This window comes from Metopolophium dirhodum, chromosome 1, assembly GCF_019925205.1.
Source record: "Metopolophium dirhodum isolate CAU chromosome 1, ASM1992520v1, whole genome shotgun sequence".
Taxonomy (NCBI): domain Eukaryota; kingdom Metazoa; phylum Arthropoda; class Insecta; order Hemiptera; family Aphididae; genus Metopolophium; species Metopolophium dirhodum.
The window spans coordinates 101,714,530-101,729,747 of NC_083560.1; the positions used below are offsets into that span (position 1 = coordinate 101,714,530).

Genomic DNA, 15,218 nt, shown 5'->3' on the forward strand with positions numbered 1-15,218 from the left:
AATAAGCACTGGGTATGTAGCTATTATTATATATTTATATTAATAGCTGGTACGAAATGATGACAGTTTTTCAATCCTTTTAGGCCGTAGCAATTTTGTAAATTATTGTAGGTACTATTGTAGTGACAGACAACAGACCATGTTCTTGAGCCATATTAAGGATATTTTTCGAAATAATAGTTATTAGTACTATTGAGTCGTATCAGCAGATTATACAATGTATACTGTCAGTGAATCATAGACCTGTAAACTAACACCCTGCCATGGTTAATACAGACAACATAACATATGAGCATGGAACTTATAAGAGATAAAAAGCATGTTTTGGGTTATATAAATTATGTTTCGGCCCACAGTAACGGGCAAAACCTCTATGCGATGTCCATTAGTTTATTATAGGTCTATCGTCTATGCAGTGCATTATGACATATTGAATAAGTTAATTAAAATAACTTATTAGGCACTATTAGTTTTAAGTGCATTATATTAATAATGAATAGTGATAGATGAATAATTCTATATTCACTATACATAATTGCTACGTCTGCACATTCTATGAGGCGGACATACCTATATTTGTTAATATATAATATACATATATTGACAGTGGGCGTGTATGATAATTAAGTCGATTAATAAGTACCTTTCAATTATAACATGACAACGTGTATATAAATTTAAGTTCAAAATATATATCCACCAACTATTTCAGCAACTATATAATATGCTTTTTAATTGCAATTAGTACCTAATATTTTATTATACCATATAATATTATATGGCATATGCCATATTGAGCATTCACATACATGTCAATATAAAAAAATATACACAAAATTACAAATATCATAAAATACCATGTTCGCTCGGTTCTATATGTATAGTTTGAAGTTTGTAATTTAATTTTAATTTTTCGTATCACTAATATATAATATATACTTATAACTATAGTCTATAACATATATATTATGTTGTAAACTGTGATTGCACGCGTTTATTGGTTTTACTATAATATGAATATATATATTATTTTATTGTCGACTATAGCTGCTAAGCATATTATTAATATCTTATATTGTAATCGATATTATATTATTTTTTATTATTATGATAATGAAGATTAAAATAAAATTATAATATGTATTTTATTCGATGAATAAAAAATAAAAATAGAATAATAATTATAAATATTTAATAAATTATGAGTACCTATTAACAAAAAATAAATATTAATATAGTTAAATTATTTAATGTTACATTATAAGATATATTTAATTTCCAATTACTATTGGAAATAATATATATTTTATTCAATGAATAGAAAATAAAGGTAGAATATTAATAATAAAGATTGAATAATAAATTATGAGTTTTAAGATTTATTCAATTTTTAATCATCTTTAAAAATTAAATATTGTTGAGCCAATATTTATTCATAACTTTACAATGTTTTGGTTACAGCGTAAAAATTAAAATATTTTATCAATAATTCATTAACTTTTAAATTTAAATATCTAAATCCATATCAAATTTAATATTTATACAATTTTTTGATTGACAAAGGCTGTGTGGGTAGTTCATATTGTCATATTAATATGGTGTAGTTTATGTGAAACATAAAAATCGGTATTTGGGCAAAAGCAGAGCCATCATTTGAGGTGTTGCAGAGTATACATACCTAAAATTTATCATGTTTGTATTTTGGCCTGACTATAATTTTTCTGTGACAGACAAAAATATTTTTATTTTTTTGGCCATAATGGGCCGTTACAGTGAAATTTGTTGTCTCCGTCTTACAAGTGCGTAACATAGCAACTTTTAGACTCATAATTAATTTAAAAATATTTATTAAAGACAAGATAAATTATATAGGTAAAATGAAAATAAGGTTAGATTAAAGGCTGATTATTGATTATTTTTTTTAATCTAGAACTTATACAATCTATACTAAAAAAAAGTACAATAAGCCTAATGTATGTTTTTTAAATAAAATTAAATGCAATGGCTTGAGTTACTTGAGGGAACAAACCATCCAGTGAAGGTACTTCCACTGATTATTGATTATTAAATTTAAAGTTATTTTTTAAATGTATCGACCATCTCTGACCAGTGATTGATGTTGATTTTTGGAATTGATTGGGAATTACAGAGTTGCAAATCAGCCATTGCAGGTATCAAAAATACTTTTTTCTGCATCATTGTGACATTATTGCTGTTATCACAAAAGATTCTGGCAAGCGTCACTTTTCTGATTTCTGTCAGTTGATCTTAAATATTATAAAAAAATAGTTAAAATCAGGATCATTCATTAAAAATATTTCAGATATACTAACATTCATTGAATATATTTGGTAAATCGTAAAAATATCTATCTGCCATTCTAGTTCTTATAAACTGTTCTCTAATGATACATCTCATCGTTGGGCCAACCATTGAGTCTTCTTCATGTTTCTCAAACAATGCACCTACCAAAAGCTCTATATCTCTCCAATGTTTGTATTGCTTCAATAGTCTATCAGTTGACTAAATATTATAATATACAGGAATAAATTAAGTACTATATCATTATTTAATATTTAATATATTTTTAAACTTACGCCTTCAACCATGATCTTGGATAAATCTTGTACACTTCTGATAGCTTTTAGTCGACAATATTTTCTAAATTCTGTGTAGCTTGGTATACCATGATCGCGGGTTCGTTGTATATCCAAGCTGACGATGTCCATTCCAAACGCGTGGTTTGGATAAACACTGTATAAGTAATTTGTAAGCTGAAAAAAAATTCAAATCACTAATGTTAAATTATAAAAGTTAAACGTATAATATAGTCTGTTAAAAGGATTATCTAATGTAATGTCATTGCGTTATATTGATTGTATTTCAAAAACCTACCGTTTTAGTAAATAGCATATCAATTTTTTGTGTATTCTGTGTAGATAGCCCTCTGACAAGCTGATCCATGTAATTTAATAGTAAACCAGTTGGTCGGTTGTAATGTTCCTTTAGTGAAAGACTTGCGTTGATCATTCGGCCTTCCGTATATAAACTAAACAAAAACGTAGGTTCATACAAATTAATAATTATAAGTAGGCTATATGTGAAGATTCTATTTAGAAACATTAATCAACAGAACATTGGACATATTCTTATATATAATTATTTGTCATTGATATAAAAATGTAATATAATATTAATTCAAATTTATGTTAAGACATTTTAAAATGTATAGTCATATTATAATACAATTTCCGATTTAGTATATTATAATAAAGATCTTGTTGCCATTAGACAATTACTTGGAATGTTTAAACTTAAAATTTACTCGTCGGAAAAAAATATTTAAAAAAAATATAGATATTTAAATCAGGTATCCAAAATGGAAAATTATAATAGTACTATAACTTGTAGGTATCAATATAATTAAAATGGAAATTATTTTTGGAATAACATTAACATTCATATACATTTTAACAACACCACCTACAGTCTACACATATAGTAAATTAAATAATTTAAATAAAAACATTATAATATTTAGATGCTTATGTCTTATTTTATTGTTTAGTGCCTCGTACCTATTATGTGACATTGTTACGTGCGTTGCCCGTGAATCCCCGCGATATCGATTCCGCGATTATAGGTACGTCGAATAATAAAATTATACCTAATATGTAAAAAATGAATAAAGCATTCATAATTAATAAATTAATTGATAAGAATGGTATTGCGATTACAAATAGAAAAAATATTTGTGATGGTTGGTAAAAAAAATAAAAAATAATATCAAACAAAAACGTTATGAAGAAAAATCATAGAAGGATAATAAAATTTAAACGTAATCACTACATTAAAACATTAACAATCACAATCCAAAGATTGTTTACATCTTTAACGAAGTTAGACACGCATATAATTTTAAAATAAAACGTTTAGTATATGTATCAATCACTTGCACAATCAATCCTAAATATTATGGAATAATTACATGGGGCCAATCATAATATTATAACAGTTATTTATTTATTTACATCAATCAATTAAAAATAACCGTAAATAGCTTAGTTAAATATTTGTTGAACAAAATCAAAATATACTAGTTGATAGCGATTATGTACTTAGTGAATTCACTATAAAACGATATTAAATATTTTTACTGGATCATATTATAAATGTAGCCTTGTGTTGCGAAAATTATGTGACCCCTCCCCAACTCTCATTAACAATTTATAATTATGCCACTGACCTATACCACCTTATATTATAAGATACTCAAATAGTCAAAAACATGAAGTATCTTATTTTTTAAATATTAATTGTCACATAATATAATTTGGCGTTTGTGCTTTACTGCATTATAACACTATGCGTAACAACTATAGTCTATAACAATACTATTTGATAACGAGTGTATGCCCTATATTATAATCATATGAAACCAACCATTAACGAATAATTAAATATACTGTATGATAACAATAGTATGCAACACAATAGTAACGTTTCAGTGTAAATAATTGGTCCAAATGTCCAATAACAATGATGCAATTATTATGGATACTATATACTATACTTATTATGTACCTATAAGTGAGTACTAAAATACGTATTTTCAATACTTTCAAAAAAAGAACTTGGATCAATTATTTTAAATACTTTCTTAAAGTAGCTGTATTTAAACTAAAATAGGATTATCAAATACTTATTCTTTTTAGTTTATATACTTTCTATTTTACAAGTGCGTAACATACCAAATTTTACGCTCAGTGGAACACGTTTATCTCCGTTAGTTCAAAAATAAGATCTTATGAAATTTAAAGTTAAGATCTAGATAATGATATAGGTTTTTCATTATATTTTAATTTTAAAGCGAGTTATGAATATTTTAAGATGTTCAAACAGTTTACAATTTTAAAATACAAATAACTGTCGCGTAACATAAGTTGTTATAAGACAGAGACAACAAATGTCGCTGTAAAGACCCCTTAAGTATCGTCAAATATGGTTATGCGATATTATAATTAATAGGGCTCGGATTTTGTAGCAAAATAAATCCTTAAAAAAACCAAAAAAGCATTTATTAATTTAATTCTAAAAAAGCAAATTTCAATTACACATAAAATTAAATATTAAAAAAGGAATTCACAACCATATATTTAGTCAAGTTACTTTCATTGAAACTCATTCTATTGGGTGCTAATATATTTGTATACATAGAAAACGTCAACGTCCACGTCAACCGATGTAATCGGTGCATATTTCATATAAACTAAATCATTTGTATCATACTGTTCCACATTTACGTTTAGTGCAGTGCCATTATGAATACTATTGACTTTTTGAAGTTCTGCCTAACCATTATTTTTTGAAAAAACATGATTGCACTTTTCTAAAATCAATTTCTCTACTTCGCCATTAGCTTCCTCTAACTTTTGTTTTGCTTCTAACACAATACCTATTTTTTTTAATTTTAAATTTTAATTTTTAACTTTTGGCATTTTGACGATTAAAGAAATTATTTAGAACACTATACGTTTATACCTCACTTATTTTCGATTGATATTTACCAGCCAACTAAAGTATTAGCACGTGCTATAAAAATACGTAGGTATAATTCAGATAATTTTCTCTTTCCTTGAGTCGTAAATACAACTATAGATAATTGTAGATAAAACTATTTCGGCACAATAACGACAGTTATTATTTTATTTATTTTTTTATATATTTATTATTGGTTTTTTCACTGGTTTTATAATTTCTGGTAATACTAATATAGTCCAAGACGTATAATATACATAGAAATAAGCTAAGTTTTCAAGAAAAATATATAAAAATCAAGAAAAAATAACCAAATAGGGGAAAAGCAATAAAAAGCAGATTTTATGGAAAAAAGCAAAAAAAGCAAAAAAAAGTTTATTTCATTAAAATCAGAACGATTCAAAACGTATTTATATAAAAGAATTATCTTTCTATCACACTTCCCTCAAAAGAAGCATTTGCTACAAAATCCGAGCCCTAATAATTAATGTATTATTAAACTATTGTTATAAACTAGCAATTGGGATAACTGCTTAGTTTATAATTTGCAGGTAGCAAGACTGTTGGTAGAGGATTTCTTAGGTAGAGTTGACGAAATAATTAGACTGGTTGAAAGTTTAAGTTGTGTATTGAATTCTTCTGCATAAAATATTCTAAGTCTAATTCGACAAAGTTGTTAAGTTGTCTTTCGTGAAGGTGCTCGTCTGTACTGTGGTGTCACACGTCTAATCTACAGGCCGTTTCGGGTCTGGTTTTATAGGGCCTCCTGCTCTCCCACTCCCCCCTAGTCAATCGACATATCTGTGGATTTCACAGGACGTTGTTTAATTAATTATCAATTCATTCCCACGCCTGGTCATTCCAAGGATCATCGTGTCCTGTTATCGTGCTTGCAATATATGTTATACGCCATCAGTCACTAATCAGATACTATGCATTATATATCAGAACAATATCTAAATATTATATTCATACATTTATGATTTAATTGAAGTTGTAGGATATATGGGGGAAAAAAGTTCAAAAAGTACAAAATTGGCTAAACACAGTGTAAGACATAGATAAGATAAGATAATTTTAACAAAATATTATCTTGATAAAAATGACACAAATGTAATTTATCTAGATAAAGATAAATACAACAATACATTTATCTAGATAAATATAATATTGTTACGTTTATTTTTATATAAATATATATTGGCCAGAAGACATTTTTTTTGTCCTTCCTATAGTTTTTAGCATATAACTTTAAAAAAATTGAAATTACACCCCTTGGGCAAAGGGTAAACGAAAAATTGGTACAGTCTATCGTGTTTCGCAGTGGTTGCTCGTGGTTTGGACGACAGGACGATCGCACCCCCTACTAAAATTAATTAAATGAAGAAAATTAATTGTATAATATTCTTAATTTTACATTTTTAAAAAATATTGCAATTTTTTAAATAGTAAAATAGTTATAAACTACCTACTTTACATTTGTCTATTACAATAATGGTCGTGTGCGAACTGGGTTTTTACTTTCAGATACCAGGAGCATATACATGTACGCATGTACACACGAGCAGTGTTTGGCCGACCGGAAGCGTCGTCCGAACAATATTCGTATTACGCATGTTTAAGCGACGCACTGCAATCGTGTGCGTGCTACCCATTTATTTTATTACGTTTATTATTGGTGCGATGTTATATACGGGTTTGGACGACCGGCAGCGTTTCATAATTTAAACAATTAATAAAGATGTAGGATTAGTATAATATAATATTATTGAAAACCATTAACCCGTTAAGTAATATTAATCGATTTATCCTTTATTACTCTTTTTTTCTCTTATATTATTACGTCGTTTTAATATCTAATTATTATGTATTATCCGAAATGTCAAAACTAATATTCTGGAGTTCACCACAGTGGCGGATCCAGGGTTTAATTATGGGTGGAGGTGGGCATGGGGGAAAAAAGTTCAAAAAGTACACAATTGGGTAAACACAGTGTAAGACATAGATAAGATAAGATAATTTTAACAAAATATTATCTTGATAAAAATGACACAAATGTAATTTATCTAGATAAAGATAAATACAACAATACATTTATCTAGATAAATATAATATTTTTACGTTTATTTTTATTGTTTTTTTTTATTTATTTTTAAAATGGATGGGGAAATAATCCTATACCTAATTAATTTTAATATGCTCATTATGGTTAGTAGAGACTAGAGAACGATGGATAGTGCATGATGCCCACACACAGGTTCTCGTATTATCGTAATCAAGGCTGGGCAAGTTAATGATTTTTTATTTAACTCAGTTAAGTGAAGTTAATATGCATCAATAACAAAAAGTTAAAAATTAAAAATTTATTTGACTATAAGTTAATTCAGTTAAGTTAAAAGTTAATACACACTTTTTGTTAAATTTTTATTAAGTTAAAAAAAAGTTTATTTGTTTATACAACGCTTGTGTACTTAATTTTTTTCCAACCCAAAACTAAATTATAGGATATAGTGTTTATACTTCATACAGTATGTCTATATAAGTTAGATTCGAATGATATATATATTTTTAACTATAAACAATTTACGATACATATTTTTTGACATGAAAACGAAATAGACTGAAATAGTGAAATATTATAAAATTAAAAACAAAATAATTAACTTAACTTACTACTTAAAATGAAAAATTAACTCGTTAATTTCAGGTTAATTAAGACAGAAATTTAGTAAGTTAACAGTTAAGTTAATAAAAAGTCAAAAGTAACTAGTTAAGTTAAAAAGTTAAAATTAAATTAACTTTTTAACTTAACTTTAACTTTTAAAATCGTTAATGACCAGCCTTGATCGTAATACCGTCGTTGGCAATAATAACATGAAATATATTCTTCTAATTTTATAAATAATTTATATTATATTAGAATTTTAATAACATTGGTTTTATATTTTTGTAGGGGTACTATAATATTTATCTAGATAAGCCCTTTTTTTTATCTAAGCTAAACATTAGATAAATCGTAATATTTAATATTTAATTACCTAGATACTTTAAAAGATAATTTATATCAAATAATATGATCTAGATAATTCCCAACACCTACTAAATTCCCTTTCCCATCGAACAAGAAACTGAAGTCGAAAATCAAACCATATTTACTGCCCCAAAAGGCAGACACAAAGAAAAAAAAAGAAAAAACATAATAACTATATAGAATACTATTGCCATTAATAATGATTATAAATTTAATAATATAACTGACAACAGCAAGAACAACTGATATTTTTTTTTCTATGAATGTCAATAAAATTTTATCTGTAGGGTCAAAAAGCTTGAAAATTTATAACAAGGTTCTTAATATATATATATGACAGTTGAAAAGTACTAAAAAATTGTCAAGATTTATTTTCATAATTATTTAAAGTTCAAATTTTGACAAAATACGTAAAAATCTACAAAATGTGCAATTTATTTTGAGTAAGAAATACATAAACATTTTTCTCTTTAAATTTAATATTTGTAAATTTTATTCAAGATTCCTCATAAGTTTTTCTACCTTTATCGAAAAGAATGTCTACTAGAGAACCAAACTTGATGATTTGACCGTCAACATTTTCAGAAAAAAAAAGCTTTACCATAATCCATTAAAAAATATACTAGTTGTCATTTGAAAAAATTAAATTGATTTTGCTATTGGTATACCTGCGTGTTTAACAATTTTGAAATTATTATAAAAAAAATTGCCTGTTAAAAATAAAGAAACACGTATTTTTTCGTTTTAACGAACCCTATGTCATCAATCCATAATCGTTAAAAAAAACCCGCGTACAATGACATAAGACGCACCCTGTATAAATATTTTGACACACTGAGCTTTTTACGGACAGTTTCAATTATAAGTTTTTTTATCTGTTGTATTTAATCTATGTTTTCAGGTAATTTTCAGTGACCCCCTCCCTGTTCTTGCATTTGCACACTGATTTTAAATGTTTTTAAATTACTAGAATTGTTCATAGTTTATGTATATCAAATCCTCAACCCGAAAAAACCTACATATACACGATAATAATAATAATATATTTATACCAGGTTTGCACGAACCTGATGGTGTCGCTTAACATGGAATTGGCGAATGGTAATATTGCGGTCGCAAAGCTGTTGCTGACGCTCGGGTCGGTGGTCTCGTTGTACGCGTTACTGTAGCCTTTTGTCGGCAGCTCAAGCCCGTTCCGCCTGGTGTAGTTTTCCCCGAGCAGCGCTGGCAGCCACTCAGCGTAAGTTATGTGCTGAATGGATGCCGTAACGATTTTCCTGGCCTCCTGAAAAATACGTTCGTCGTCCCAGTGCGGGTTGACGTGGGACAGTAGTTTGGCCAACCGGTTGTGTTCCCTCATCCACAATGTGTGCATGACCGTCAATTGGGGAAGCGCATTTGCCCGGATGTCACCAGCTCTATAACACGTGCCGCTGCCATACTGACAGGCGATTGATTCTGTGTCTTCCAGCGGCATATACTGCGGCTGTAGCTGGTCGCCATGGTTCTTGTTATCGCAGCCCATGCTTGTCAATAGTTGGCCGTCCAAGTTGGTCCTCAACGACCACGTCCGTTTCGCCGACGAACCGTATATCATCGACCCATCTAAATAATGAGTAGCTTGGTTCATCTGCGAAAAATAACCATGTTACGTTCAATTTGAAATTATCTATGATTATAGGGGAATTTGAAAAGTTAGTTCTCAACACTAAATAGGGGTATCAAAAATGTGCACAACTGCAAACAGACACCGTTTCTTATTTTGTAGATAGATTCCCTTTTAAAATTTTAATTATAATTATAATGACAGTATATAAATTTACCAAGTTGGTAAGTATTTACGTAATTTTATATATTTATAAATATACGTTTATATCTTATATGGCTCTTACTTGTTCCCTGACTCCAAAAGTACAATCGGAACGCACAGCTGGCACCGAACGCGCGTAGTGCATACAACGATGAGGGTTACGGAAAAATGGATCTCCATCCGGTATCATAACTTGCAAGCACAACTCGTGGTATATGCTTCTAGGCATGAGTTGCAACCGTCTTTCTGCACAGCAGCTCACGGATTTATTACTAATCACTAAGGATTTATCATTAATTTGCATGCATTAATTACGATCAATCAATATAATATATGGTTTTTTGTTAATCCTACGCATTCTAGACATTGCCGTGTGAGATAGATCATGGCCTACAAAAATCGTCCAGTACGCCATTGCCATCGTTTTGAAGTCATCTGGTGAGTGCTCTTCTTTGACAAATTCAACGCTCAGCCTTCTAGGACTGGGTCTGTAAGATGAAAAATACTCTTCCTTAACTCCTGTATGGATAGTAAATGAAAACACATCGTTAGATACGCACAAAGGTAAATTATAATGTTATAATTATTACTATCAAAACTGTTAATATAGTTATTAAACAGCAAACGTTTATAAGCCGTGGTTGCTTTTCCCGAGTAGTAACGTTTCAAGTTGTTACAAGAACCGTCAGGACTACGATACTTCAAGTTCATCCCGATGCATGCTGTTTTGTTGTAAAACATGGACAAACAAATATTACCCAAAGATGTCTTGTCTAGTTTCACTTTCGATAAGTCTATGGCACATTGTCCTCCACCACTATCAAGTTAATTTAAATGGTCGTTAAATTTATGCATATTAATAATATATTTTTTAATGAGATTTATATTGTATATACTCTTGACATTCTCTATGGCGTATAAAGGAGGAAGCTTCAGAAACAATTTCAGCATGCCTATATAATGAATACAGTTCTTCGGAAAGCTGAGAATCGATCAAAAGTCCATGCTCCGGGCTTCCAATATCCATATTTAACCCAAACCATAATTTATCCTCCTCACGTCTCTCAATATCGCTGACAAATGTTTTAATATGATCATCTAATTCTTTGGTTTTGAGATGTTTGTACCAGTCAGTTCTTTTTATCATCAAACCATCATCTATACAGAACATTAAATCATTGATATCCTTTCGTATGAAAAATAATCAAAACTGAAGGTATAGTTATGGTTTATACCTTTAAAGTAGAACTCAGCTCGACCTCTGTAACATGATGGTAAGAATACCAAAATACAAATCCACAGATGTATAGATATCGAGGAACTCATTCTGCTAATTATATGAACTGTAATAATTTAAAAAAATATATTTTATTATCAATTATAACTTTTACTTTATATATTTTACCTATTAAAAGAGCTGTTATATAGAATTCACTCAAAAATAATTTTTTCTGTAAAAGTATATATAATTATAAATTTTACGTAGCTTATCGCTTAAATGTTATGTGTCGTGTATTGATCAGCTTATACTAAGTCAATTCGTATATCCTAGGATGTACACAACGTGTTTAGTAAAAGCCCGAATAAAATTAAGAACTTCAGCATTTACTGAGCACAAAAAGGTTTATCCAGTGATCGGGCATTTACGGTAATATATATATATATATATTTATATATAAATGAATGTTTGTTAGACCTCTGGGAACGATATAGACTAGTTTAAAAAGGGTTAAATTTGGTTTTTTTTATTCATCGGATTTTAGTAGGTACGGTCAGGTTAGGTTAGGGTTATGTAATAATTGATTATATTAATCCACCGTATTATATAAAACTTAGTATTATTTGATACTTTAGAGTTAAATCAGCACGGGGTCTACCACAGGAAGATTGCCTACCTGATAATATACTGCTTCGAAACACAATTTTTATTCTGGGCAAAAGAAAAGTCAAGATAAATTTTGAACACCATACCTACACTGAATATTATATAACGAATTGAACAAAGTAATATAAATTAACGACTACCGGCTACACTATACATTACATATATTGTATGTTATTATAAAACGTAAACTCTGTAATAATATAGTACCTATATAATATATTATAGTACCTACTATTATTATGATTAAATTATCAAAAACTACACATTACATTATTGATAACGCAGCCACACATGATACTCACAAATTGATATGATCCTTATCTATAGATCCTTCACACCATAAGCAATTAAGCTAGACTTACAATAATTATGATAAATCGAATTTAGGATTTGAAAAAAATTGTATAGGTGATCGAATATTTTCTGGACACTTAATTATTCAATCGATTTAAATTTTAACACTTGATCAACGAGTTGAACATTTAAAAAAAATATATTTGAAAATAAACAATTTTATTAAGCAAGGAACGCTATAGTATCAAAAAAATTTAAATATGTATGGTAATATAATATCAATGCAGATATTATTTTTAAATTTTAACGATGAATGTTGTTATAATTTATAAGGGAGAACCTTCTTATTTACCTTTAAATAAATGTTTGGTAGGTACTCACCATAACTTGAATTATATTGTTTAATGTACAGATTCTTATCTTTTGACTGTTATCGTGTCATTTACTTTGTTTTAATTGTGTCGTTAAACACTGAAAATACTCATCCGAATATTACAATTATTTAACCAATTACGTTTAACGATGAGTTAAATAACTTTTAATAACTGGAAGTCTGCCTGTTATCTTGGCGCGTGGAGTCGGTGTCACGTGGAATCGTCGTCGATGCACCGATGTTTGTGGTTAGTTTCAACTGTCGGCCATTGAGATATCGGGAGAACGACGATCGTATTGGGTCCACCCCCACCCCCTCCCAACCATGGAGTCATGAGTAGCGGTGACCAGTTTTTTCTCTGTAATTTTAGTCGAGGGGAATGCGACACTGAGACGCCGAGTTTTGTATTATTATCGGAAATCAGGAATTCACAAACCGGTTTAACGGTAGTGCTGTGTGTGTATTATATAATTTATGGTGTTCGAGCAGGAGCATTTAATTATTATAAAACGAATAATAAAAACGTTAGCCTATCAATTATTTGGAGCCGATTTCCACGTTCAAATTTATGAGACTTAATATTAAATCTTATAAGAAACGGAAATATAACCCAATTATAATATATTATTTATTATAAAATATTAAAAAATTTTAAAATTTTGTAGGTATAAATTTAAAGGAAATTGACTTTAGATATTCAAGACGATTTATTTCACCTTCTATATTTCATTTTCTATATAACACCGCCGTACGCGCAGGCACGGCACCCAGTGTCGCTGAGTGATTCGGCGAGGACGTAGCTACGACTTGCATGTGAAACGCCGATCGTAGTACGGGCTAGGTGATCTGAATTTGCTAAGTGTTTTATTTATGTGTGTTTTAATACAATAAAAGTGTTTCCGACCTGAAAACCCAAGTTAAACATTATTTTAGTCATTCTTACGTTCTTACCTTTTATAGGAACAGCGCCGGGATGTACGTACCATATGTGTCAATGAAGTTTTATTAAACTGAATAGTGCCAAGGTGGCAAGGTATATGTAATCTTTGAGTCATTTCAACTAGATAGGAACGAACTAAGAATTGACAAGCGCATACCATCGTACATTAACATTAGAGAATGTCATTAACTAGAGAATACGAGGGTAAGGCGTATAGTTGGTTTACCGTGTATTGTCTAATACGGGTGATACCACATTGTCATAATTATAAACATAGGTCTAACACAGATTATTCAACAGAACATTGGACATATTCTTATATATAATTATTTTTTATTGATATAAAAATGTAATATAATATTAATTAAAATTTATGTTAAGAAATTTTAAAATGTATAGTCATATTATAATACAATTTCCGATTTAGTACATTATAATAAGGATCTAATATGTACTACGTATTTGTGTCGTGTGTAATTTATTAAATATTAAATATAGACTCATAATTAAGTCGATTATAAGTACCTTTTAATTATAACGTGTATATATATTTACGTTCAAAATATATATCCACCAACTATTACAGCAACTATATAGGTATGCTTTTTAATTGCAATTAGTACCTAATATAATATTATAGCCTATAATATTATATTCCTTATTGAGCATTCACATACCTGTCAATATAAAAAAATATACACAAAATTATAAATGTCATAAAATATCATGTTCGCTTGGTTCTATATGACGTATAGTTTCAAGTTTGTAATTTAATTTAAATTTTTCGTATCACATGATATATAATATATACTTATAATTATAGTCTATAGCATATATATTATGTTGTAAAATGTGATTGCAAGCGTTCATTTGTTTTACTATAATATGAATAAATATATTATTTTATTCTCAACTATAGCTGCTAAACATATTATTAATATCTTATATTGTAATTACTATTATATTATTTTTTATTATTATGATAATGAAGATTAAAATAAAATTATAATATACTTTAAAGATTAAATACATATTTTTTTAGGAAATGTATTTCATGTTACATTTTAAGTTGCATTCAATTTGCGATTTGCATTGAAAATAATATATATTTTATTCGATGAATAAAAATTAAAATAGAATAATAATTTTAAATATTGCATAAATTATGAGTATTAACAAAAAATAAATATTTATAGATATAGTTTTTATAGATATTGATTGGGAATTACAGAGTTGCAAATCAGCCATTGCAGGTATCAAAAATACTTTTTTCTGCATCATTGTGACATTATTGCTGTTATCACAAAAGATTCTGGCAAGCTATATTCTAGTTCATATTGTCATATT

The 15,218-nt window shown here is 28.4% G+C and overlaps 1 protein-coding gene across 2 annotated transcripts; it reads right to left on the reverse strand.

The window, feature by feature from the left end:
- Positions 1–1,411: 1,411 nt before the first annotated feature.
- LOC132935271 (peroxidase-like) lies at positions 1,412–14,241 on the reverse strand. 2 transcript variants are annotated; one of them, XM_061001758.1, is made up of 12 exons: positions 13,915–14,241; positions 12,940–13,835; positions 11,615–11,722; positions 11,276–11,537; positions 10,970–11,196; positions 10,734–10,898; positions 10,462–10,658; positions 9,637–10,199; positions 2,896–3,049; positions 2,598–2,774; positions 2,334–2,523; positions 1,412–2,267 (listed from the first exon to the last, which is right to left on the reverse strand). In XM_061001758.1, exons 3-12 carry the CDS (start codon positions 11,703–11,705, stop codon positions 2,077–2,079), a joined length of 2,217 nt encoding a protein of 738 aa, XP_060857741.1. In that variant the 5' UTR covers positions 11,706–11,722; positions 12,940–13,835; positions 13,915–14,241; the 3' UTR covers positions 1,412–2,076. The 2 variants fall into 2 exon arrangements, with proteins under 2 accessions (XP_060857741.1, XP_060857742.1); XM_061001759.1 differs by lacking the exon at positions 13,915–14,241 and having other exon boundaries at positions 13,648–13,666.
- Between the last annotated feature and the right edge of the window lie 977 nt (positions 14,242–15,218).